The 25,652-nt window shown below is 42.5% G+C and overlaps 4 protein-coding genes across 7 annotated transcripts; 1 reads left to right on the forward strand and 3 right to left on the reverse strand.

The window, feature by feature from the left end:
• LOC112292285 (uncharacterized) lies at positions 1-2,500 on the reverse strand. Of its 3 annotated transcripts, XM_090256203.1 has the most exons (5): positions 2,221-2,500; positions 1,441-1,957; positions 1,042-1,308; positions 757-819; positions 1-511 (listed from the first exon to the last, which is right to left on the reverse strand). In XM_090256203.1, the coding sequence occupies exons 1-4, from the start codon at positions 2,368-2,370 to the stop codon at positions 791-793; spliced, it is 963 nt and encodes a 320-aa protein (XP_090112329.1). In that variant the 5' UTR covers positions 2,371-2,500; the 3' UTR covers positions 1-511; positions 757-790. The 3 variants fall into 3 exon arrangements, with proteins under 3 accessions (XP_090112329.1, XP_024396367.1, XP_090112328.1); XM_024540599.3 differs by lacking the exon at positions 757-819; XM_090256202.1 differs by lacking the exon at positions 757-819 and having other exon boundaries at positions 1-523.
• Positions 2,501-2,570: 70 nt separating this feature from the next.
• LOC112292284 (DNA-directed RNA polymerase V subunit 1-like) lies at positions 2,571-13,059 on the reverse strand. Its single transcript, XM_024540598.3, has 17 exons — positions 12,768-13,059; positions 12,335-12,486; positions 11,991-12,117; positions 11,690-11,808; positions 11,438-11,566; positions 11,004-11,261; positions 10,269-10,610; positions 9,639-9,812; positions 9,212-9,367; positions 8,398-9,057; positions 7,020-8,285; positions 5,638-5,813; positions 5,428-5,521; positions 4,226-4,350; positions 3,855-4,021; positions 2,906-3,189; positions 2,571-2,768 (listed from the first exon to the last, which is right to left on the reverse strand). The coding sequence occupies exons 2-17, from the start codon at positions 12,446-12,448 to the stop codon at positions 2,571-2,573; spliced, it is 4,389 nt and encodes a 1,462-aa protein (XP_024396366.1). The 5' UTR covers positions 12,449-12,486; positions 12,768-13,059.
• A 3,954-nt stretch (positions 13,060-17,013) lies between these two features.
• LOC112292686 (putative copper-transporting ATPase HMA5) lies at positions 17,014-21,934 on the forward strand. Its single transcript, XM_024541428.3, has 5 exons — positions 17,014-17,534; positions 18,017-18,151; positions 18,447-19,547; positions 19,810-20,964; positions 21,137-21,934. The coding sequence occupies exons 1-5, from the start codon at positions 17,334-17,336 to the stop codon at positions 21,545-21,547; spliced, it is 3,003 nt and encodes a 1,000-aa protein (XP_024397196.1). The 5' UTR covers positions 17,014-17,333; the 3' UTR covers positions 21,548-21,934.
• Positions 21,935-22,521: 587 nt separating this feature from the next.
• Positions 22,522-25,325, reverse strand: LOC112292687 (trihelix transcription factor ASR3). Of its 2 annotated transcripts, XR_016506552.1 has the most exons (3): positions 23,878-25,325; positions 22,968-23,510; positions 22,522-22,783 (listed from the first exon to the last, which is right to left on the reverse strand). XR_016506552.1 is itself a non-coding variant. In XM_024541429.3 (2 exons), the coding sequence occupies exons 1-2, from the start codon at positions 24,524-24,526 to the stop codon at positions 23,200-23,202; spliced, it is 960 nt and encodes a 319-aa protein (XP_024397197.1). In that variant the 5' UTR covers positions 24,527-25,234; the 3' UTR covers positions 22,522-23,199. The 2 variants fall into 2 exon arrangements, 1 of the variants encoding a protein (XP_024397197.1); XM_024541429.3 differs by having other exon boundaries at positions 22,522-23,510; positions 23,878-25,234.
• Positions 25,326-25,652: the final 327 nt, after the last annotated feature.

Here is a 25,652-nt window from a genome sequence, read left to right on the forward strand (position 1 = left end):
AAGCCTAGAAAACAGTATTTTGATAAGCAAAATGAGAATTGTGTTGAGTACCCAAATCCTTAGTTAGGCTGATCAAAAGTTAGGGCTTCGAATGTAATTGCAAAGCTATTGTCCAAGTCAAAAAGTTCAGTTCACCAGCTCAAGTGGTCCTACATGTTCCAAGTTCAACACTAGTGCAACAAAATTTCTAAGCTACTCATTGGGAATTTTTCTGCTGTTGTTACATCATACAGGTGCTCACAATTCCTGCTTTCATACAGGATTCCTTTGTATACTGCACGTCCTGTTTAAGGGCTGCATGTTTGTAGTTGACCTGCTAGTTGGCAGGCTTTGGTTCCTCCACTGGATTTTCGCGGGTGGTATTCTAGCTCTGGTGCACAAAGCTCCATATTTGTGAACAGAGGAGTTTCCCTCTCAATTTCTTTAGGAGGCATTGGTGGCGAGAAAAGCCGGTATCAGTTCTCACCATCCAGAAGCAATAAATGTCTTGAAAATTTGGACTGTTGCCCACCTGTTATGTCATCTACAAAGAAACCGTGTTACAACCTAAACTGCTGGGATATATTAGATCCCAATCTTGAAGAAAATTACACAAGAAATTTTTGACCTCATTTTAGTTAAAACCACACTATCAAGATTTCGAATGTCTTCAAAATCAAGCCTTTCAGGTATCCGTTGAAATAATCTGACTTTCAATTTGATAGCTTTGTTCATATTTCTTAACTTAATATCTGACAAAGCAGAATAGTGTCCAACCTTAGTGTAAGCAAAACCACATCCAGGTTTTTCATCATGACGGGGGTATTAGGCAAACAGAGCCTGAAAGAGTTACACAAATATAAAAAGTAAAAATAAATAAATAAATAAATGGTCAATAATTATAGCTAGAAAAGTAATGCCTGAGAACTCTTCTGGCCCATCATTTGTTACGATACCAGTTATAAACCCTCTTTTTTTATTTTTCATTACTCTATGTTAATAATGAGGAAAAATAAGCATTGAATTTAAACATCATTTGCATTGGAAGTAGCATGTACAAACCTTTGGCTGGGTCTTGGTCCAAGGCTTCATGTGCTGTAAATTGCCTCTCTTGCAAAAGAATGGACTTGCCACTAGATCCATGCTTGTGATCAAGATGTTTCGACCCACAACACCCAGAACTATCATTCTGACACTTTTTATCAAGGAAATCCCAACTACCACCTGTGGCAACCTCAGATGAGGGGACATCCCAGCCACCATCACTGCCAATGTCTTGAATGCAGTTTGTACCCCAATTTCTGTTGTTCTCCACGTTTCTTATGATTCCTTCACAAAGAGTTGGAGCCAAAGATAATAACTTTGATTGGTAATAAAATAACACAGTGGCAGTAAAAGGAGCAACAAGATGGAATGTTGTCACTTAAAAAACTTGGAACAAACACATGGACCCAAACATACCTGTTGTTTCAACCATCACAACTTCTTCATTTTTGGAATTCTTTGATGTATCATAGCATTTGAATCCAGTTGCATCAGAGGAAACATTGTCCAAGCTTCTCAGTCCAGGCACTGTATCTATATCATCCCAACCACCACCTTGATAGCTTGTTGGCTGCCATGCTCCTAGCTCTTCATCAGGTTTTATGTCACTATTTTGATAGATTTCCTCCTTAATCCAATCTATGGGAACATTTCCGTCAACTGCTGTGTCAGAGACTCCCCTTTGATCATCCACACTACTGTTTCCATGGTTCCTGTCATCTAGTCCTTCGTTGCAATCTGAAACACGCTGTGGCGAAAACCCTGCTCCATCGTCAAACTCCAGGTTTCCTTCAGGCAATATATGCAGGTGTGGGGGTAAAAGGGTTGGCATAGATGAGATAAATCTATCAGGTATACATTCATCCTCTAAGTCTTTCAGGATTGTGTGCACGTCCTTTACAGCTTCTTTTGATGCTCCAAATCTCTGAATCCCCTGGAAGATTAACGGAACTTGTTTGAGATCAAACAGTACCAGAACCATGAGTGCATAGAAGACAATGAATTTCTGAAGATGACTCCCTATGAGCAAACAAATATTGGTAAATCGTTGTTTTACAACACAACAAAGGAAACTTTTGACTAAAATTCTTGGGAATATTTTATAATCGAGCACCATGTATCATGCAATCATAAATATACAGCACACTTGCTGAAATAAGGAGCACTGATTGCTTGAATATAAGATTATACACTTGCCTTGGGTTTCTGCCAGAACAAACCAAAATTGCCTCCTGTACCTAAAGGAGCTTCCTTGCCCCAAATACAGTTTGTCATCACACCTTCCACTGAATCAGTAGCACCTCTTCCTGCTGCACCCAGAAGAGTTCTGATTGGTTGCTGTAACATCAGGCAGTGAAAATGTCATACAGGAAACTAGACCAGAAACTACTTGCCAAAGATTATAACTTGAAGAACTTGAAGGGGAAGACAAGCAGCCATTCAGAAAAGATCAAAACTAATTGTATTAAGCATAGAATATATCCACAAAATATACACTCTTTTAAGTGAATTAAGATCTCATGCAAATTGGTCAATCCTACAGCTAATCAAGAACAAGCAACTGCACTAGCCTGAAATGATGCTTCAGAAAATGGAGCTGAAACAGAAATACTTCTGTTCATATCTTTAAAACCAGAGAAGGTGAACCCAATTGCATCTCCAGAAAATGTCATCATCTCTGCTACCAATTTCACATGCACAAAATGTGTATGTGGGGCAGTCTTTTCCAACACCAATCCAAGTCTCTGCTCACAAGCAAAAAGACAGTAAGCCTGACTGAATAGCAAAGTTAGGACCTTCATTCAATTTCCATTGTAAGGCCACAAATACAATTAGTTTTTTGGACCATGATTTTTACTCAGATAAATAAAATGACTCGTACCTGCACAACGATCTGGTAAGCAACTTCAATGCCCAAGGAACACCGGATCTCTTGGATACTGTAAGGCATGCTTCTGTTCCAATCAACTAAATCCTTCAGAGAAACACATGCTTGCTTCACTGATGCCCAAGCCATGCCCCTTGATTTTGAAGATGAGGGAGATACGTAAACTTCTAAAACCAGCTCCTCATCAAGATTCCCAGTGCAATGGGCAAACCTCCTGTGCCAGGTTGTTGAAGCTGGTCCCTCGCATACTACTCTTACTGTCTCTATTCTCTCATCACCTGCAAAATTTAGGTGCTGATTAAACCAACTGATACCTATGCAGAGACTCAATTAGACGCATAGTTATTAGCATAGTATTACTTTGACCCTATCTCAAATTGGGTCACGGAAAGTAAATGTAAACATTCCCAATTCACTAAAGAGCTTAAAGTTACACTAGAAAACAGCAAATTTTCATATCTGCATTTAGAAAATGGTTGAAAGTGCATTTATTTGAACCTTTGTGTAAAACAATTCCTAAAAATTATCATTTAAAATATGCTAAGGGCCACTTCGTAAAAAACCAAAGTAAAATAATGACCATAATTAAATTTACAATAACCCCCTCAAGTTAGTGGTTGTGTTATGAAAACTGTGAACATTTTCTCTTTTTAACATTTAGTACTTTTAAATGAACTCATGAATAAAATGTAATAAAAGATTACATCCAAATACTCTCCAAGCGTGAATTTAACTTAATATTATAGAAGCCCTTGATGTGCTTTATTTTTTCACTGGTTTTCCTTACAGAATCAAAGTATTTTAGAATCGGTGTAAGCCAACATGAAATTAACATGCGCTTGAGTTAATCCGGACTGGATCTCTCTCTTTTTGATTGTATCTTGCTGTAACCAAATCTTCCCATCACATCTTATTGACTAATACGAATTACAACATTGCGTACCTTTCATTGTGCAATCAAGAAGTCCAGGTATTATAGTTTCCTGGATCCTCAGTAGTAGATCCAGTAAAGCTTTGTTATACCTGTCCTCATTTGAGCAATGGCGCATTTTGATTGGTAAACTTGGAGAAAAATGAAGGCAATATCCATTGGAGAAGCTGCAGTTATAACTGCATACATGTTGCAAATGCATTTTAGTTCCCAAAAGCAAACCATCCAAAACTATTTCCATGCTCCTCAACACAATACCAAGAATAGCTAAACTTTATCAAACTGAAAAGAGGATTTCTCCGTTCAATCAAACTTCAGACTTCCAAAAAGCCAAGAAAGGGATCTTTGACTGGCATTCCTGTTGAGATTTAAAGTCAGCTTACCTGTGACAGAAGAATATTTGACCCATTTTATTCTTCTTCAAAACGTAACCTGCAGTTTGACTGAACTTCTGACAAAGCCGCTTAACAATATCCTCAACATTCACTTCACACTGTTTCATTGCATCCTGCAATCAAAAAACTCAGGGTAAGCAGCTATGATTGCTAGAGGTTTAGCTTCAACTTCTGACAACAAAACTTACGACTTGTGACAGCGATATATCGAAACCTAGACAACAAAGACGGAAAAGCCCCTATGAAAGACATTGATTCGACAAAAAAGAAAGCATTGAACATAAAAAAGAATACTATGTAAAACTAATTCATAAGGTAGGAAAATATGATAAAAAACGCATTTCAAAAGCTTGTGTTCGGTCAATATGGTAGGTAGATTTCCAGAGCAATTCTTCCACCTTATTAAGTAGTTTTCCTTGTTACTAACTCACTAGCCATTATCCTAAATGGCGGCATGATTTTTCGGTTGGGCTGTGTCACACTTAGTAGTCCAGTAGAAGGTTGTTTAAAATAAAATTCATCTTCTATCAATAATGATTGTTACCACTTCAATTGAACACGAGAGATTTTTCTAAAACCAGTTAGTTGCTGAGTTTGATCGTTCCTCACAGAGGACCGAGTGAATCGGGAGTATGATCAAAGTTTTGATTGCAAAAAAAAAGTTGGTAGCAACTGATTAGAAAATTGCGGAAGTTCCATAAGCAGTACGTGTGACCTCATTTCTGCAACGGAAGAAATTTCAGTTTACTTAAAACAGGAAAAAGAAAAAGAATACTTTCTCTGATTGAGTAACGTAAGATCGTAGATGAGACTCATTTGAACTAAATAAGCACTCACATCAGACTTACAAGTTCCTAATCATGCTCAGGTTGGAGTATTAATCTGACGATTCCTTAACCCAACTTACCTATTTCAACCATCCAGTCGCAGTTGCATTAGGGTGACGTATTCTGAAAATTGATTACTTGGCCCAAAGCCAAGCATTATCATGCAGACAGTGTGACCTCACATCCCTGACACCAGTATTGTGAACCAGAGACACAGGCCAAGAACTTTCAAGAATTAAGAAATACAAATCTGGTTAAGTTCAAAGAAGTCTTGCACAGAACATCGACTGTATCTAGTGCTTGGGGAATAAGAGACTGGCTCTATTTGCTGATGCTCAGTTCATTGTGAGTCAGCTAAAGTACCTGGGATAGATTTATGTGCCCTAACCAAGGTGAGCCCAATCGAACTAGGTCACCACTTGGCCCAGCCGCTCGAGAGTCTTCCATGTTCCAATACCTAGGAAACCCAAACCGTCCTTCCATTACTTCTCATAGATGAAAAATCCAAACCAATATTGCATTCAGCAAGGGCACTACAATTATTGGAACTTCAGTGTAGATAAACATACTTACTCAACAGCAACACTTTCAGCCATCATCCTCAAGTTGATTCTTTTCAGGTGAGCTTGCACTTCAAGAACCCTCCTTTCCAGACACAGTGACTCTGTGCATTCACAGTGCACAAGTCTCAACACCACACACCGATCCGTTGGCTTCAATGAGGATTTCTCGCGTGGATATAGTGTTTCCTGTTTCACGTTGGGATAACAAAGAGATTCAAATTGAGTTTCCAACGTAAGTAATAACAAGCTCTTAAACAGATACGACCAAAAATAAAAGTGAAAAACCACGCGAATCAAATCGTGAATGCATCTTTTGGAATGAGGTAAAGCTTATATGTAAAAACATCTTTCGAATGCACTCATTGTGCAAGACTTTTTTTTGCTGTAGAATTTGAACAAAGACGCATACAAACCAAATCTGGTAACAGGGCATGAAAATACAAGGAACTGAATAGTTGGCAAGTTCCATCATCTACATTCAGAAGATAACGACGAAAGGAAACGCTAGTAGATTCTCGTTTGGTTATGAAGTGAGGGTAAAGAAACTTCGAACAGAAATTATCTATTGCCCTCCAGACTCCTAAGGAAAAGGAAAAATTCAAAACACTACTACGAGATTTACCTACAACAATGAAGCCTAATAAATTGGAATCCTTCATGTCTAACTGACTTGCAAAATAGTCAAACTCAACCATGCAGAAAACTGCAGATTGTATATCAAATGAGCCAACCCGTAGCAGTAAGGTCTGTCACCATGTGACGATACTGGAAATTTGACTAACAAAGAACAGGATTGCAGTTAAGAGAAGACCTACACAAGTCTTTAGGAAGCAAATTTAGAAAACAATCACATCTACAGGGCACTTCTGCGAAAAGATCAGGTTCGTATAATGCAGCACATGTGCAAATCTCCAAGTTGTGGATAATCTCTGGAACAGTTGTGAGCAACATCAGAACCATCGAGATTAACCCACCCTTGTCGTTGACACACTTGGAACAACAAGGATCCGAGAAGCAAGAAAACCAGTCTCTACGTAAAGAATGAAGATCCAAACAAGAAAATGAAAAAATGAAATGGTGTAGAAGTTATTTTAAAGATGTATACTCCACTTGCGGTATCTATGGAGCTAGGTTTAAACCAACAGAAAGCTTTGAAGGAAAAGGATTCTCAACGTAAAAACTTGAGTACACTAGTTAAAGAAAGCGACACTGGAAGAAGGTTTTAAAAGGGCAGGTCCTGTCCCTCCACATTGATCACTACGGTAGAGGGTAGATTATCAAATAGAGGATCATGAAGCCAAATCAAAGTGATTGAAGTAGCAGTCAGCTCAATAAGGGAAAAGCCAAACTCTGAGGATTCACGAGGCATGTAAAATGGAACCAGTATAATACCTGGATAAGATTTAATGGTCGTGGCTTGAAAGGACCATTCAAACTAGGCGCATCCAACATCAACTCATATGCAGGTTGAGATATGGCTGCTGCAGCCAATACTCCAACAGGCTCCCCAGCCAAAACTGACAAAGGCCATCGTCTATGATCATCCTCTTCCCAGGCAAGAGTTTCCTCCGTTGGTTTCCGTGGAATAAGAGATCCCCGTGCTCCTCCGTAACAGAATTGGATTAAATTTTTGCTACACTGGCTGCGAACGCTGCCATCGTACATAATATGAAGATCTCGCAGAAAAAACATCAACGCCTTAAAAAGGGTCCCTGGCTGCACCACCTCCACGTGTTTCCGAAGAATACCTGTTCTATCGGCAATTACATGTCTGAATAGCTCATTTGCTTTCAACCCATCAACAAGAGAGCTTCTGACAAGCCCCATATCCTCCCACCAATCCAGCTGCGAGGAATATGTCATTGCAGGACGCCGTGAGCTTGAATACGAAAGGAGATGTTGCCCCTTGTAAAGCTGCAGCCCCATTCCTGCAATCTGCTGAAGAAGTTTTTCCATAGAACCTTTACTTCCTGACTCTACCATCATTAACAAGGAATTTCTTTGTTCTGCATACTTCGCTACAATTCTCCCAGCTTCACTTCTTCGTTTTTGAAATATCTCTCTTGCAACCTGCTCTAAGAATCTGATGTTTTTAGTCAAACTTTCTGGGCTTGGATTCTCATCAGAATCTAGTGCTTGCACTTTTGCATCAAGAATTCGCACAAAATCACATGATTCCTGAATGGATTTTAAAAAGGATTCTTCTAGGATGCTTTTAAGCATTTCCTGCCTTTTGGTGCGGTTGGGAGTGACCTGAAAATCGGTCAATCCTGTACTAAAACCTTGCACTTGTAGCCAGGTATGCAACACTCCTGTTGCAGTGTTCAGATAGTCCACGAGAGCCACTGGTCCCAATTGCACACAAAGGGCTGCTGCAACACTATCATTACCCTTGCGTAGCAGTTTAGTGCCATTTCTCCATCTTATAATCTCTCCTCCTTGGATGAAAACTTCTTCCTGAGGGGCACCTAATTCAAAATCTTCTGGAAGTGTGAGCGCAAATACCTGCTCTCCTGTCCAAAATGGACCACCTTTGGGAGACTTCAAAATGGCTGCTTCCGGAGGTTTCTTTGAAGCCCACAAACAAAGCTGGTCCATTGTAGCTTTGTCCAAAAACAATTTCTTACTTGTCAATAGATGAGCTGCCAGCAATGTATCCTACATTTACATATAGGAAAAACTCATATTAGAAACATTCTGATTTAAAACGTTGAATGCTATCAAGCTCTGTGACTAAAATAGATTCAAATGAATGAAAGTAGATTATCACCTGCGTAAGTTCAAGAAGAGGCTGTCCTCCGTGTTCAGATATTACTTGCTGTTTCACTGCCATTAATTGATCCAGCTCTGCAATGGCTTGAAGTGACTGAGGAGCGAAGATGTGAAATATATCACCATCAAAATCGGCAGAAAATGGTGGACATATCAAAGGATTTACCGTGATTGTAGGTTGATGGTGAATATGAACCTTTAAGGCCACAAGAGAATGTCTGTGGACTGATGGAGGTCTATTGACATAGACATAGTCGCCATCTTGAATATGTCGATGAACTATATCACCAATCTGCACTTTGAGTGAGGTTTTCGATAAAACTTGATAAACTACTTCATTTCGTTCAACTCTAGTAGCGTGGGCAGTATTTTCAGATTCCTGCTGAAGTTTTTGGGAAACATTGACGTACTCTTGCAACTTGGTGTGATTCCACTGGCTAGCCCTCTCCGGTAAGGTCAACTTTTGCGCGATAAGCCAAGGAATTCCTATCTGTTCTATACCTAAGAAAGGATCACCGGCTAGTACAGCTTTGGCAGTGAAATTTCCACTCTTTCCCAAAACATTCTGAGACAACCACTCCTTGGTCCAACGATGATAGTCTTGCTTCGTGACTCGACCATTCCGGTCTCTTTTCAATGGCTCTTTGCCTGGAACAGCCTGCTCCCACGAAACCAATCCCAGTTAAATTTATCAGTGTCGCCTCAAAAACATTCCCCATAATTCCCTAAGAATCCCTGGACAGATTGATTGCCAGGGCAGAAAGAGTCAACGAGCTCCAGACTATTGATTTGTGAATGAGATGACCCTGTACCTTGGGAGCTCCTTTCTCCCGCAAATACTCAGCTGTAAGTATTTGTAGCTTTGTTGATTCATCTCGTTGTGTTCTATTCGTGGCCTTCCCCGCTCTAGTTTTGCGTATGTGCACAATTTCTGCAACCAGTTTCTGCAAGGTTCTGGTCACATTATCCTGAGCACCCACAAAGGAACGGTGAGTAAGAAAATTCGTTATCCCTCAGGAAGGCCAAGCTCTGAATCTTCTCGCTGGGTTCTGCAGAATCCTATCAAACACCCCCCTCTGTATAATCTTTTATTACTACCCAGATCTTACTCCCAAGATACTGATTGTATGACCTCCAAATTTGATGATAACTAGAAGATCATCTTCTAGTGCAGATGCAGCCATTGATTAAAAAAAAACCTGACTTCTCGGAGACGCATTACAAGAAAGTGGCACATACAGTGCCAAAGCGCACAGCAGTTGTGTTGTTGACATGCTTGTAATCCGTTGTACGGGTGCAGTTGGGTGGAATGAGCACACACTTCATTATAAGACCTTCGGGACGTGCTACCAATCTGTTCATCCCAAGTTTCCCGATAGCTCCTTCAGGTATCTTCTTGAGTATAGCCAACGCCTGTGTGGATTGCATTCAACTGTGAATAGACTGATGAACTTGCATCAACTTTTAATGATATTTCCGAAGAGCTAACTATCGTCCAGATCCATGACTTCTCTGATATTCTTCATTGAAATGGAAAATATGTAAGACGACATAACTAAGCGATGATCTTTTGTTGCTTAAGCCTAATGTTTTGGTAAGCCACCACATGCGAGACAAAGCATATCAAAAACAAAACTGGAAGGCATTTATTGACGGAAACCAATGGATTCATTTCAATATAGCTCCCGATTGGCATGACCATAATGAATAAATATGATGAAGGGAAAATGTCATGAAAAATTCAGACGCAGTAGCGGTGCAACTTGCAGTCCAGCAAATAGATGCTCCACATTCATTTAACTCAAGCACTCAAGGTGCGCTATCATGCAAATTTCTTGGAAGCTGATTTGTAAGAGTATTCCAGCTCACCTCTGAAGGTAACAGGTAGTGCTGTTTAGGAACCTTATAATAATGCTGGTGGCGAGCTGGCGCACTCTGAAGGAAAGCCCAATAATCAAGTGGAAGCTCATTATCTTTCTGTTTTTCAGGAATCTGAGCCTCTAACATAAGTATCTGAGAAATGTCATTCTTTTTCCTTCCCTTAACTGGGAGAATTTTCACGAGAATTGGTTTATAATCCGGATATGCCGGTGAACAATGTACACATGTTGATTTCTTGGGGAACTCAACTTGCCGTAGGATGTCTGCGGAAAGAACGTCTAAACCTGCTGGTGATCCCTTGCAAATCTTGACGGGGTTTCTCCCGAAGTTCTGCACATCCAAGTACATTCAACCCGAGGAACTTAGTTGAATACTGCGGCAAACCGTGCAACTGCAGAAAATTTGCACCATCAACGTGACATTAGAATATGTTTGATTGGAACCGTCAAAACTATAAGCTACATTACTAGAATTTTCTATGTCACAGTGTAACGTATTCGGTAACCACAGGCATAGTGATTGGAACCTCGTGTCATAGCTTGAAATGCTATGACACGAGGATAAGTGGACAACCACTAAAGCACAAACAGTTAGATCATAACGTCACCAAGAGAAATATGTCTCATCAATCATCATGGCTAGCCAATCCAGAAATCTTTTTGATCTGAAAAAGCAATAATATTATTACTGCTAAGATCGCATAGGTGACCTACGGCACTTTACCTTAGAGGAACCTGATTTCAGTAATGGAGAATGCTTCAAACTAGCGCTGGTTGTAGCTTCGATATGTGCTGACCTATTGCCTTGGCCTTTCCCTGTGGACTTGTTACTGCCCAACAGCGGGAGATGTGCTACAGTGCACTGAGTGGACGTTGAGTCAATTCGAAAATCCACGGGCCCATGTGGAACAACTTGAAGAATGTCACGCGTAAAATCCTCTTCAACTGATGAAATGCTTACCATATCGCCATCTGAATCTTTCTGTAAAACCACACATGCGATCTCTAACTCAAATATCAACTAACTGATTTGACTCAAGGATCTTAACTATCTAATGTATTCTCGTTATCATTGACAAAAACAACGGCAATAACAGCAACGCCTTCAGTCAACATCACCACCATCCGAAAAAGAATAGTATCTAGCGAAGAGGGCACCTTAACCGGTTCAGCTTCGGGAAAGTCAAGATAGTCATTGTCCCTCAAACTATACACCGAGTCACTGTTTGGAGAACTTTGCTTCCAGTTACAGGTAGCTTTTGCTTCATCTTCGCTAAAGATGAGCTTCTGTACCAGAACATGTCTGTCAGGGAAACATACACATACTGGGAAATATTTTAAACTGCTTGTAAAGATTAGAATACAACTAAGCTACACAGATTTCGAAGGTTTGCTAGGTGAAAATCATACCTTTTTCTTTCCCTTTAGAGATCCACAGGCCAGGCATATTTTTGAAAGTACTTGTTGCAACAACCGCACATGGTGAGGGTGGAATATCGGTTGGGTGAGCTTCAAGTGACCAAAGTGGCCTGTGCGCAAAACGAATAAATGATAGGTTACAACAGAGGACGTGCATTACACAACCAAATCCAAACCACAAAGCCGATGAAGTAATAAAAATAACATCCACCTTGCAAAACTAACCGACTTGATGAAGCAGATAGTTCATGTGAAAGGAATTTGACATCGACGGAACATTTGCGAGCCTCACCTGTACATTCGTTGATGTTGGTGCCGCTGCAGGTTGCACATCTTTCATTTTCTGCTGGTAATCCAAGGCGAGGGTCGATAAGACTGGAAAGAGTGTCTCTTGCTCTGTTCTGTACAGAAAATCCGACCTGTTCATGTCCGCATATAAAACTACCACTTAGATTGCGAGACTTCACGACTACGCCAATATGGTATAAATGTTAAGCCATCTCCACCAGGTTCAGCTTTCCAAAGCTGACGTGCTCTGCAGGTAATTCTGAATTGCTCTTCATACCGACCAAATTTACTGAGACAAAACACATAAATCGAAACGCATATAACTGCAAATCAAGCATAGATTCTTACGATCTCATTGGCTGTAGTAAGACCAAATTGGAGGCCAACAATTTCTGCAGAGGGTGGAGGTGGAATCGGCACATTGCCTGGGGTCCACGTCCAATCCTCTGATTTTATTTGCATTTTAAAGTGCTTCAATCCTCATCAAATTCCATACATCTCTGCAGCAAGGGAAAATTGAGTCTAAAAACCACCAGGATCACCACTCGAACGCACAGCATGAGCTAACAGGTCAACAAACTAAACCATAACAACGAACCTCCGAAATTCTCCCAAAGAACAAAACAAGGCCTCCTAAAGTCCCAATCCTACATACAGCCAATCCGAATTCAGTGTAATAACAACAGAAAAAATCTAACCTGCGCAAAATCTCATTGACACCAAAACCGCACTGATTAGATTCCAAGCCTTTCTACAACAACGAAGCGATTGAGAACCTGACCTCGTCGTGAATGGAGTAAGCAAACGAAGAAAGACTCGGTGAGGATTGTAGAGAAGAAACGCCAATGGGATAAAAATTTCAATAGCGCACTACATTGAAGTTTAAAAAGTAAATTTATCTCCTAAGCTCGCAGTGCAGGATTCTAAATAAGCACAAAAGGATTATAAGCATGAGCTCGCTCGGCATTGCCGCCATGCATCGCTGCTGCTGCTGCTCCTCAAGCTCCGACGAAGCGAAGGCCTCAACGGCGAAGTGACTGGGGTGGATGAATGAATGTTTCTCATGATGACCAGCGCCGTTGTAGCCATCCCATCATTCATCCTTTATTCATCTATGATCGTTCGCTTTTCATCCATTCCCCCTCCCCGAGGAAATGGCATGAAACTGGGCCCGTTTCACACTGGGACACATCGTGTTCTCCACCCCCCCCCCCGTTGTTGTTATTGCACTTCACATTTGAAGTTTGTATGTATTTATAATTTTTATATTTTTTATATTTATTTGTTGCGATTGTGGGTGTGGTCCTTATGCACAAGGGGGATGAGAACATGAAAGAGTTTGGGTAATTGGAAATTGAGAGATGGTTTTCTTTTAGGGCTTTTTATGGGAGCTATGGGACTATGAAGTTCAAGGTGACTTGAAAAGATGACACGGTATCCCCATGTATTAGTAATCATTTGGAAATGACTTGTTCCATTTGATTTCATTGGGGGTATTGCTGGGATGACTTGTCATAAAACTTCTTCTTTGATGTATGTTTATTTGATTAAGCCTCTTTTTTTTAATTTTTTATCATTCTTGCTAGCAATAAATATATATATATATATATATATATATACTCTCCACTTTTTTATTTTATTTTAATTCATGTATTGGACTGAAGAAATTTAGGTCATCTTTCGTTCTGAGATGTTTTCAAATTTTACTTTAAATGTACAAACTACAAATAGAAGTACACACTTGTTGATTTCTCCGTTTTAAGTTACAACTACAGTTGTATAGAGTTCAATCTAATTATTTATGTTTAAAATTTAAAATTTGATTTTTAAACAGCATTTTACACGAGTTTGTTATCCATGTAAAATTTATGGTTTTTTTTGTACCAAAATCTAGTTGTCTTAAAATTATACATGATAAAGCATTAAATGACTATCAATTAGATAAAGAATTAATAATTATTTTCAAGCTTTCATCATTTATGAAGCTTGTATTATTTAAGTGGTTTTATTACAACTGTATAAATATTTTCAATGTAGGAGAACAAAGTATGTTAAAAAAGCAGTCTTGTGGCTTCATGACATAGCTTATAAATCCATTCATTGATCCTATTTTATAACATTCTACGATCAAGTCTTTTCATTTTCTTTCTTAAGTTAAATAAACTATACTATTCAAAGCAAAAAATGCTATTTATTTGCTAATGTTTTAATATATATATATATATATATATATATATATATATTTCTTAATTTATACTAAATAATCAGTTTTTTACATAAGAATATTTTGTGTATGTGTGTGTCCATTTTTATCACAAAGAATATCTGTGCTAACCTAATAAGCTAATAAAGACCACTATATGATTTTCATTTTTTTTTAATTGTAAATTTAATTTCGAAAATGACCTCTGGATTAACCGCAGTTTCGATTCTAACTTTTTTAAAACAAACAAATCCTGTGTCTAAGATTCCAAATTATCAGATTTAATTATAGTATTAGAAGCTTGAAGTTTGGTTATATCCATTACAGACCATGTTCAATTATTTCCATTTAGAAGTATCCTTTAATGATACAAGATGACATAACTTGTCACATACACAAATACACACACACATATATATATATATATATATATATATGTGTGTGTGTGTGTATATATATATAATATGTATAATATATAATATGCATTCTTTGCTGATTAATTTTATCCAAAAAATTACTATAAAGCCCAAACAATGATTCTGTTGACTTTGATCTTGTGGCCACTTTGTTTGTTTAGTTCCTTATTTGTTAGTTTTTATGTATGCAATAGCCAAATTCTCATTTAGGAAAATAAAATGAAATAAAATCTGTAATAGGATGTTGATTCTGATAGTTATTCTTTCACTTTACAACTTATGTGCTTGAAATGCAAGACCGCAATAATTTCTATCAAAAATTAAATGAAAAATTAAACTCATAATAGTTTAGAAGGTAAAATTATTAACCAACCTTTAATCTACTAGCTATTAAGATAAGAAAATAAACTAAGAGACTTTTATAAAAGCCATGCTTAAATATCTTGAATTACTATTGAACTAAGATGATTAAATATTAATTAAAATTTTATTTTTTGATTATATTTTTACCATATAGTTGTGTTACAATACGGCAACAATATGGTGCATATATAAGAAACTTGTCTTGCAAATTAAGACATATGTCTTATAAAATGAACATGTATTGGAGGACCTATAGAACATTGTCATATAGCTCTTTGTTAGATAGTAAATATAGAAGCAAGAGTAAAGCCTTCTTCATTGTTGTCATTGCTTTTTTAGTCCTTAGTCTTGTTTTAAGACTTTTTAATATTCTTGTCTTTAGCAATAGCCATTCTAGTTCAATATATTACTATCTTTGAGTGACTTTTTAATCTTTTTGAGTGATACAAGAGTGTATTGAGTTTTCTTTCTTTGAGATTCATGTCCTTGACACATCCTTCCTTATGACCTAGAAGAAACCATGATCTAATTTGCGACTTAAATTCAATTCTTTTCCAAGTTCTTTTGAGATACTTATCACCTAGTCTTATATGATTTTTGGTAATTGATTGTCTTCCACAATATATGCTATTATGACTTTCTTTTAAAAACAATCCATTTCTTTTGGTACTTTGGCCTCGTTTAATATCACCCAAACAACACATTTTGTTAGTAGGAAATCTTTTTTGCTACAAAAAAGTCTTTTAGAAAGGATCTTAGTTGGTGATGCTCGCATGGGATGGATATCTATCTCCCGCTCCATTTGTGCAATAGTAGCAACCAATTCAAATTCCAATTATTCTTTCCTAGATCTATTCTTCTTGTACTACACCTTCAATGTTGTAAGAGACAGGGATGCATGTGTCAACTTGCTTTTTAGTATCACAGCATAGGTCGTGGTTATCGTCATGTTGTCTCCTCACACTATTACAATCCCACTACAAATGGTACTATAGGCACTATGACTCACCTTAGTGCAACCTCCACTGCTAGGCTCAACTAAAACCCTAATCCTAAAAAAGTCCTATCCTCAATTGATATCTTACTTGCTTAAATTATTGCATATAAATTTATCAAATCCTAACACAATGTGTCAGGGTATTGAGCATTGGACCTCGCAATCGCTCGCAGGCCAGATATGTGGTATTACACATCCTCGCAGTAATCCCAGCGCCAGTGAGGAGGAGCTTGCCGGATCTTTCCCGTTTTTTTTTTTTTTTTTTTTTTTTTTTCCATTTATGCACCTACTGCATATATGCTGAAATGCTTATCTGAAATGGGTTGTCTACCTTACGAACAGCAAAGGAGCCCCATCACCATCAGCCGGCGTGCATGCGCTCAATGGATACAACACAGAGATGTCGGTGTGACAGCAACAATGAAATTGAGCACTGCTGAGGAGATTGAAGGCCAAGCGGTGGAACTACTCCTTGACAACGACCAGGATTCGTCCGCAAGACGCAGATACCCGGACAGAAGTGTTCGTCATCGGGTTGCTCCGCATCTGCGTTCGCAACTGTGTTCGCAACGGCATCGCAATGCGGTACTGCAGTAGGTGAGTGTGTTCATGAACCATTGGAAATCGTGAATGGCGACATCCGCGAGACATCAGTGAACGTGAGCCGTCTGCGATGCTTTCGCGGCGTCCTGTCTCGACCCCTCCGACGTCTATCTGGACTATGCCCTGATGCCGTGTGGGTTGGGGTCGAAACTGGGCATGAATCTTCTGGTCGAGTATATTTTGCTTGGGTGTTGGGGGATCGTTCGCTTTGTTTCATTGGACAGCTGTTAATAGACAAGCCTGTCGAGCACGGCATTGACAGTGGGGCCCACCTTCAAGAACAACGCAAGGGTCCTGCAGCTCTCGAGACCTCGAGAACTTATTCGAGATCCTGGGATCCACCATGAAAGTGCGACACAAGGAATTCGTTCCGTGGTGACGGCGCAGCGATTTCGTGAGGTCTATTAGGAGGGGTGGGAGAGAGTGGTGGAGTAGAGTCAGCGTAGGGATTGAAATTGGATACGGTTCGTGTTGCGCCTATTCGCGCTGCTGTCTGAGTTGCATGACGGGGAACGTGACGTGGGGAGGACCTGGTGTCGCATCAGCCGCTTGTTCGAATAGGACCTTGTGTCGTTGGGATTAGCGTGGGCGGGAATTGAGAGCGCAGGCGTGAGAATTGCGGTAAGCTTCGGAGCGGGGACGGTCGGGATTGCAGGTAGAAGAGGTTGTAGAGGATTTCTTGAGAGGCTCGTAAAAGAGGGAGAGAGAGAGGGAGCAGAAGAGAGTTGAAGAGCGTGAGAGCTGGATTGAGGTGGTTGTGGAGCGATGCAGTCGCTGATGAAAGTTGTGCTTGCACCTCGAACGGGGTCGGCGACGGAGAGCGAGAGGAGAAAGAAGAAGAAGGAGGATGTTTTGCTGGAGCGCAGTTTGTCGTCTTCATCTCGGTATCCGTCAATGCCGCGGTACCCGCCGTCGCACTTGCATGGCGAAGTTGACGTCTCGGAGATTCGCAAAGCAAATTTGAAGGTCTGTAATGCAACCCTCACAAAGTGCGGGTTTAGCAGCGGCATTGAAACGCCGGAGTGGCGTGGTTGTGGAGTTGTTTTGGAGTGATTTTCTTGCCTTCTTGTTTACGCCACATCTGGGCAGGTTATCGCCCGGCCTGGGAGGAGGGGAGATCTCTGTTATGAGTCCCTGTTAAATTCCAGTAGGAACGGTCGTGGTGAAAGTGCTTGGCGCTGGAATAAGTCGGGGATTTCGCGAGAAAAGCAGTGATGAGCACTTGAACATGAGAGCGATGAATGGGAGCAGAATTCCTCAAAGGTCTGTTGCACAGGAGAACCCCAGGGGCCGAAAGCGGATCGTGCTAGCAACGTTTAGCGGCGCCGCTCGACTTTCTGATCCAGTGGTAGAACGTGCGTGGGGCTGGTTCAAATGGGACATGTGTGGTTTGGCAATTGATTCCACGGGGTCGTCATTTCATATGTATGTGTTGATTGGGTGTACAGGTTACAGGGATGGAGTGCGCAGCGTGTGCGGGGTCCATCGAGAAAGCCGTGAAGAGGTTGCCCGGCATCGAGGAAGCAACGGTGTCAGTATTGCAGAACCGGGCTCAAGTTGTGTACAGGCCCGCCTTCGTACAGGTACAATTCCTCCCACTCCGTGTTGTTCAGAATTCCGTCGGGACCGGTGAAGCGGGGATCGTTCGCGCAGCACGCGGTGCAATGCGGACGGCAAGAAGATGCTTGTAGCAATGTTGTAGGAAACGACTTGAAAGGTGTGCAGTGAGGGGTGCTCCAAAACTTTGCATGTGGTGAGAGGGTCAATTTAGCAATCCGCCAGATGGACCGTGGCAGCTAGGAGCTCAGAAGTAAGATGGATGTGGGCAGCGGTGGAATTGGAAGGCATTGAATCTTACACGGGGAAAGTGGAATCCAGGAGGAAAGCATTCGGGAGGCGATCGAGGACGCGGGGTTCGAGGCGGAAGCAATTGTGGACGATGCCGGTCAACGGAGCGGGAGCATCAGCCGTTTTCGTATCAAGGGCATGACGTGCACCTCTTGCTCAAACTCCATAGAGTCTTCGCTGAAAAAGCTGGATGGAGTGCAAAACGCCGTAGTAGCCCTCGCCACGGAGGAGTGCGAGGTGAGGCACGATGCTGGAGTGATTTCTCACGTCCAGCTTGCCGCCGCCATAGATGACCTGGGTTACGAGGCCGAGCTTCTGATCACAGGTGAAGAGACGAACAGAATCCGTCTGCAGCTGGAAGGCGTGACGGCTGCAGCGGACTTCCAGCTCGTGAAAGAGATGCTGGTGGCTCTGTCCGGCGTGACATCAGTGGATTTGGATTTCAGCAATGCGATGGTCACAGTATCGTACGAGCCCGACAGGGCTGGGCCGAGGACTTTCATAGAGACCATCGAGCAGGCGGGAGTTTTCACAGCGAAGTTGGAGGCACCTCGTGGTCGTGGGAGTCACGACAGGGGCTTGGAGATCCAGCACCACAAGAAGTACTTCCTTTGGAGCTTGGTGTTCACGGTCCCGGTGTTCTTTTTGTCCATGGTGTTTATGTACATACCAGGCATTATGGAGGGTCTGGAGCACGGCAGGCTGAACGGCTTGTCGATCGGAGCTTTGCTGCGGTGGATTCTTGCGACTCCGGTGCAGTTCGTTATCGGGAGAAGGTTCTACGTGGGAGCGTACAAGGCGCTCCGGCGAGGGTCGTCGAACATGGACGTGCTAATTGCCATGGGCACGAACGCAGCGTACTTTTATTCTGTGTACGTAGTGTTGCGGGCGGCTACGTCTCCTACGTTCAAGGGCACGGATTTTTTTGAAACGAGCGCGATGCTCATTTCGTTTATCATCCTGGGAAAGTATTTGGAAGTAATGGCCAAGGGGAAGACCTCGGAAGCCGTTGCCAAGCTGATGGACCTCGCTCCGGACAAGGCGACTCTGCTCACTCTGGACGAGGAGGGGGACGTGGCAGGAGAGAGGGAAATCGGGGCCGAGCTCATCCAGCGGCGAGACATCATCAAGGTAGGCCTACGCGCTGGTGTTGTAGGTGCTACGTTTCAGGCTTGGGCTTTCGCTGGGGGTTGTTGGATGCGGCTGTCCATACCGATTCGGAGAGTCGGACGGTTGGAAACAGAGTCGGGTTTGTATGTGGGCCATTGTAGAAGCTTGTGCTAGAGAGTTGCGGTGCGTGTCGTTCCCGTGAAGCGGTCCTAGTGGGTAGCGTGGCAGCCATGATTGTAGTTGTGCCCGTTCTTGCAATGAAAAGTCGTTTTGGCTTGCGCAGGTGGTACCGGGCTCGAAAGTACCCACGGACGGTGTGGTGGTGTGGGGACAATCCTTCGTGAACGAGAGCATGATAACAGGCGAAGCCCGCCCCGTACCGAAGAAATTAGGGGACAAGGTGATAGGAGGCACCATGAACGACCACGGCGTGATACACATACGAGCCACACACGTAGGGGCGGAGACCGCATTGGCACAAATTGTGCGGCTGGTGGAAGCCGCCCAAATGGGCAAAGCCCCGGTCCAGAAGTATGCGGATCGCATCTCCACTTACTTCGTCCCCGCCGTGATGGTCGCGGCGTTCGTCACGTGGCTGGCTTGGTACGTTGGAGGCAAAGCACGCTCGTACCCAAAGTCATGGATTCCGGCTGCGATGGACGAGTTCGAGCTGGCACTTCAGTTCGGGATATCAGTGCTCGTCATCGCGTGCCCCTGCGCCCTCGGCCTGGCCACACCCACCGCAATAATGGTTGCCACAGGGAAGGGCGCGACGCAGGGGATCCTGATCAAAGGGGGTCAGGCACTGGAGGCTGCACACAAGGTGAAGACGGTGGTTTTCGACAAGACCGGGACGCTGACAATCGGGAAGCCCATCGTCGTTCACACCAAGCTGCTCACGAACATTCCTCTGCACGTGTTCTACGACACAATCGCAGCAGCGGAGGTCAACAGCGAGCACCCACTGGGAAAAGCGATCGTCGCGTACTCCAGGAAGATCAGCGGCGAGCATTCGTCCCATGGTCAGCAGCAACACGAGGTGCGTGATTTCGAGGCCATTCCAGGGCAGGGAGTGCGCGCCGTGGTGGACGGCAAGGCGACCCTGGTGGGGAACATGCGACTGATGAAGGAGCACGGGATCCACATATCGGAAGAAGCGGAGGAGCACTTGCGCGATGTGGAGACTTTGGCCAGGACGGGAGTGATGGTTGCCATCGAGAGGGAGTTGGTGGGGGTGGTGTCCATCGCGGATCCAGTGAAGCCGGAAGCAGCCAGAGTAATCAGCATCCTCAAGTCAATGGGCGTGCGCAGCATGATGGTCACGGGGGACAACTGGGGCACAGCCGTGGCGATTGCGAGGGAGTTGGGAATCGAGAGGCCATGCGTGCACGCAGAGTCGTTGCCAGAAGACAAGGCCAGGATCGTGGAAGAAATGCAGGTTCGTGGTTTGCCTGGTGCACGAGCATGCGTGGGGGCTGCGGGGGAAGTTTGACCTGGGGAGGGAACGCGAGCGCCGGGGTGGGATTGGATTGCGTAATGGGGGAAGCAGAGGCGAGTGATGAGGACGCTTGGTGAACAAGCATGCTGACGCTGAGGTTTGTGGGATGCAGGCGGCAGGGACGTCGGTGGCCATGGTGGGGGACGGCATCAACGATTCGCCAGCGTTGGTCGCAGCGGACGTGGGGATGGCGATAGGAGCGGGGACGGACATCGCGATCGAGGCGGCGGATATCGTGCTGATGAAGAGCAACCTGGAGGACGTGATCACAGGGATAGACTTGTCGCGGAAGTCGTTCTTCAGGATCTGGCTGAACTACGTGTGGGCGTTGGGGTACAATGTGCTGGGCATCCCCATAGCTGCGGGGGCGCTGTTCCCAAGCACGGGGTTCCGGTTGCCTCCGTGGGTGGCGGGTGCAGCCATGGCGGCGTCATCGGTGTCGGTAGTATGTTCGTCGCTGTGGCTGAAACGCTACAAAAGGCCGAAGGTGGTGGAGGAGATAGACACGAGTGTACAGCGGTAGTAGGCGCGGAGCACGTTCCAGTGCCTCCTCACAGTTTTGCGAAGCAGATCAGTTTTGCACAGCGTCTTCGGGGAGCTGTATTTCAGGCGCTGCTCGTGCCTGGGCTCAGGGGCGGGTGTCGCCTCAAACACAGCGCTCTGGGTGACATGTAAATAGATATGTTTTTTTAATTTTATAGTATTTGTGTTCACCTTTGATAATTTTAGGGTAGGATTTTTTATTCATTCATTAGTTTATTTTGTTGTGGGCATTTTTATTGATGATTTTATTTTGAATATTTTATGTATCTTAAAATTCTAGTAATTGATACTCAAATCATTATATAATTCGAATTAAATGGGATTCATCTACAGATACTTGTAATTTAATACAATTTTTCTTGTTCAATTTCGATTCTTTTGACTATGTGCATTTACATTGTTGTCGCCTAATTTTATGTTTTCTAAAGTGAACAAATCTTACTACATAAGCTACTTTGAAAAGGAAAACAGTTTAAAAATGGTATTGCTTGAGTAAAAACCCAGATATACTTAAAATCAATGAGTTTAATTTTCCCTTTAATTTTTGCATGTTCTGTTCAAAATGAAATAACACACGAGTATTGACTTTGATGTATGTGTGTCAATGTGCGTGTACGTGTAAAAACCAAAATAAAACAATAGTATCAATTTCAATGCAAAGAATTAATTATTATACATCGATTCAATTTAAAATGAAATAAAATTGAATCGTTCATTTAATTGGTTAGTTTCTTAAATAATGTTCAATGGCAAATTTTAAACAACATCTAAATATCTTTAATACTACATGATATAACAATCAACAATATATGCTCTGCATCATTTGATTAAAAAATTAAACAATTTTCACAAGTCTAATTGCAGTTTTGATTATGTTTCCCTTTAACAAACACTATGTCTAATAGTGATCAAAATTAAATGTTACTACACAACCAATAAACCAGTTAAGAAATATATTTTAAAACCATTTATAATCTTCATTGTGCACACTGCACAACGACAGAAGTTCAGGCCAGCAGCATTTAGGAGATGTTTCAACATCTTCTTCACTGCGTATGTGACAAGAAACTCAAAAGAGCATGAGCAGCGCAAATCAGCTTTGCTTAATTTTAGCTGTACACTCTATTAGCTAAACCGAGCCCCAGTCATCCTAATCTATAGGTGCTGATGCTGATGCTGATCCATATGTTACAAAGAAATGATGCCCGAAGGGTGCCTAGAAACAACATGTCTGAGGATGTCAATTCGACAACCAGAATGGGGAAAAAAACTCCTTGCTCTCTCTCCTACACTACACCACTATCTAATAAGCAGAAAAATGATCACACTCATGTGTGAATGTCTGATTTGGAGCAGCTTCTATGACATATATATCAGAGTTTGAGATTGAGAATCTGAACCTGTTTAAGTGATCCTTGCCCTTGTCCTCCATAAGTTGTGCTCGATGTATACTAACAGACAACCCACAGGAGAGTCTGAGACGTTTAATTGGAAAAGGCTCATGCATCTTCTTCTCATTGGGCTGTAACGGATGGGCTCCTGTATCCTCGCATAGCGTCACCAATCTTACAGATGGAACGAAAATGGAAGCATCTGATGAGCTCATGCGAGCCGCCTGACAGATGGTATCTATTACAACTTGTCGGCGATTTTGGACAATGCATCGACTAATGTGGTCAAAACTCCGATTAACTTGTCACCCTGTTCTTTGCGCAATGCTCTCTCCAACGCATTCTCTTGCTTTTGAGCCTCAATCTGAGCATGTACAGTGCGGCTGTACACCTTCAGCTGTGCTTGAATAGTTTCTGTGAAGGCGGCTTGCAAGCTTTTGCTGGTGTTTTCTAGTATGGCAATGTAGGGATCTTTTGGATCTGCTTCGCCAGGAACTGGTCCACATGGAAGCTTCCGTTTCTTCAGATTCCGAGGCCGCTCAGGTGACATCCCTGTAGTAAAAACAATTCTCGGGAGTAAATGTCAAATTCTAAAACAGAAAACTCTATGCTAGAACAACAGTGGAGGCTTCTATGTTAATAAGATAAGCTATTCACGAAAAAGAGGACTACATTTTGACGATATGGGTTCCTTTGTTGATGCTCACGATCTCTCTGACCCAGACAACACATCTGTTTGTGGTGTGCCTCTTGACTGGCTATGTCCATCTCACAGTGTTCTTGTTAAAATTAATGTAGAATCAATCAACTAATAGAACCTAATTCAGCTAAAGAATGACGTTGAAAAAACGATGGGGGTATAATAAAACTTACAAATAAACAAATTCTGCTAAACTTTGTGAAATGGTTGAGTAGCTACCTCTAGAAATCAGAGGTTCGGGCACAACAGAGGGTATTCGGAGTCCATTCCCAGCGCCGAGTTCCACAGGCATTGTGCCATTCTCCAGATGCTGAGCATCCTCCGCCGGTTGCACATCCTGCTCAATCTCCAAAAACATGCCATCATCTGTTGCGCCACGAGACCCACTCTCATCCGGCAACATTCCAGACGGAGACTTGGAGAAACTTTCCATGGCCAGATAAATCTCTTGGTCGAACCCAGTGGGCAATTTCTTCTCTCTCCTTTCGTCTCCCGACATGTTCCAAAAGTCCTCAAACCCGTTGGTTTTGCACCACTCCAATATTTTCTTGAACTCCGTCAGCAGATTGAACCATCTCTTTCGACACATTTTCCCATCTCTGTCGATCCCTACAGCGCGGCACGACGCCGAAACAAGGTCCCATTTGTTCACATCCGTCAGCTGCGTCCTTCCCTTCAAACCGTTGGCCTGCTGGATATCAAGCTCATGTTTCCGCTTGGCTTCAATCATGACAAGGGTTTCGTGTTTGGACCATCTGGGGCTGGCAACCCGCTTAGCTTTGGGTGACACCGACAGCTTCTCTCGCATACCGTCATCCAGCTCGTCAGGCGCGGTAATGCACACTATTGCATTTCGCTCAGCCTCCATTACCCCAACTAACCTCAAAATTACTCCACCCTCGAACAGACCCACAAGTTACAGCACCGTTTCCGTCCTCCACACACTATCTTCCTCGAGCATGACAGGGATGGCAACTCGTGTGCAAACCTCAGCTAATTCAGCTCCAGAGCATCTAAGTGGGTGAACGCCATCACTGCTTGCTCCGTATCATTTCTGCGAATGGCATGGTATCCAAGCGATAATATCACCGCCCTCACACTGCAACCAATACGTACCCATAAATTGGCATCCTGGTATGCCCTAAACTAAGAAGAAGAACACCACCAAGGGGAGGAAAAAAAAAAAAAAAAAAACAAAAAGAAAAACCTCCAAGAATAACTAAACTTCGGCGACCTTGATTTTCAAGATCAGGAAAACCCACATCGCAGCCTCTCCTAGCTCTACAGACATGATCGTTCGGAAGTCGGCTTCGGCTATTGCCCTGAAGCGCTCTTACACAATGCAGTAGTGATCTGTAGAAACATTCCAAAAATTGCAGCAACAATATCTCTTGGATCTAAACTCCGCTAACCCTCGGGACCTCAAGGGTTCTTGTTGGCACTTCTTGGTCCAGTATCCTCCCGGCAAGTGCTCCACGCGACCTTCATTCGCAAGCTTCAAAGGGTTGATGATGATGGTTCTCTTCAGGTTTCACAAATCAACTACTCAAGTGGGGAATAACATCACGGATTCACAAGTAATCTGTTCGAAGACGCACACCAACGATCTCAGTACTTGACTACTTTCACCCTGCCCCTCCGCAATCCTCACCCCCTTGAAGCTCCGAGTGCCGGTGACTAGCGGTAAAGGTTTCTATCTGTGTTTTTTAAAAAGAAATATTTGTCGATTCTCATTGGAAACTAGGTTTTGTATGTCCGTACTACAAAATGTGCTCTCTGAGTAGCACCCAATATTTGAATAAGTGATGGAAAAGTTGAGAAATCCAGTTTTAGGTGTTAACTGGTTTTTCTTTTTCTTTAAAATAAAATTTCTGACTTATTCTTAGAATGTTTTTCACCGCAATATTGAAATACCACGATTGACAGTGTTTCATTCCTGATTTCTGGAGTTTCACAAAGTTCTTCCGAGACCTATTACAAGAAGCTCAAGGAAT

This window comes from Physcomitrium patens, chromosome 15 (assembly GCF_059467195.1).
Source record: "Physcomitrium patens ecotype Gransden chromosome 15, ASM5946719v1, whole genome shotgun sequence".
Classification (NCBI taxonomy): Eukaryota; Viridiplantae; Streptophyta; class Bryopsida; order Funariales; family Funariaceae; genus Physcomitrium; species Physcomitrium patens.

Coding starts and splice junctions, on each gene's coding strand:
- LOC112292285 (XM_090256202.1), bottom strand. CDS start 2,370: ATGTTACAGCAACCAATCAGAACTCTTCTGGGTGCAGCAGGAAGAGGT. Junction 1,309..1,440: donor TGTGATGGTTGAAACAACAG/GTATGTTTGGGT, acceptor CTCTTTGTGAAG/GAATCATAAGAAACGTGGAG. Junction 524..1,041: donor GGACCAAGACCCAGCCAAAG/GTTTGTACATGC, acceptor GTTTCTTTGTAG/ATGACATAACAGGTGGGCAA.
- LOC112292284 (XM_024540598.3), bottom strand. CDS start 12,448: ATGCAAATAAAATCAGAGGATTGGACGTGGACCCCAGGCAATGTGCCG. Junction 9,813..10,268: donor ACTACCTGTTACCTTCAGAG/GTGAGCTGGAAT, acceptor CAATCCACACAG/GCGTTGGCTATACTCAAGAA. Junction 3,190..3,854: donor TCTTGATTGCACAATGAAAG/GTACGCAATGTT, acceptor TAAATTTTGCAG/GTGATGAGAGAATAGAGACA.
- LOC112292686 (XM_024541428.3), top strand. CDS start 17,334: ATGCAGTCGCTGATGAAAGTTGTGCTTGCACCTCGAACGGGGTCGGCG. Junction 18,152..18,446: donor ACAGGCCCGCCTTCGTACAG/GTACAATTCCTC, acceptor AGTGGAATCCAG/GAGGAAAGCATTCGGGAGGC. Junction 20,965..21,136: donor GGATCGTGGAAGAAATGCAG/GTTCGTGGTTTG, acceptor TGTGGGATGCAG/GCGGCAGGGACGTCGGTGGC.
- LOC112292687 (XM_024541429.3), bottom strand. CDS start 24,526: ATGGAGGCTGAGCGAAATGCAATAGTGTGCATTACCGCGCCTGACGAG. Junction 23,511..23,877: donor CGAACCTCTGATTTCTAGAG/GTAGCTACTCAA, acceptor TTTTTACTACAG/GGATGTCACCTGAGCGGCCT.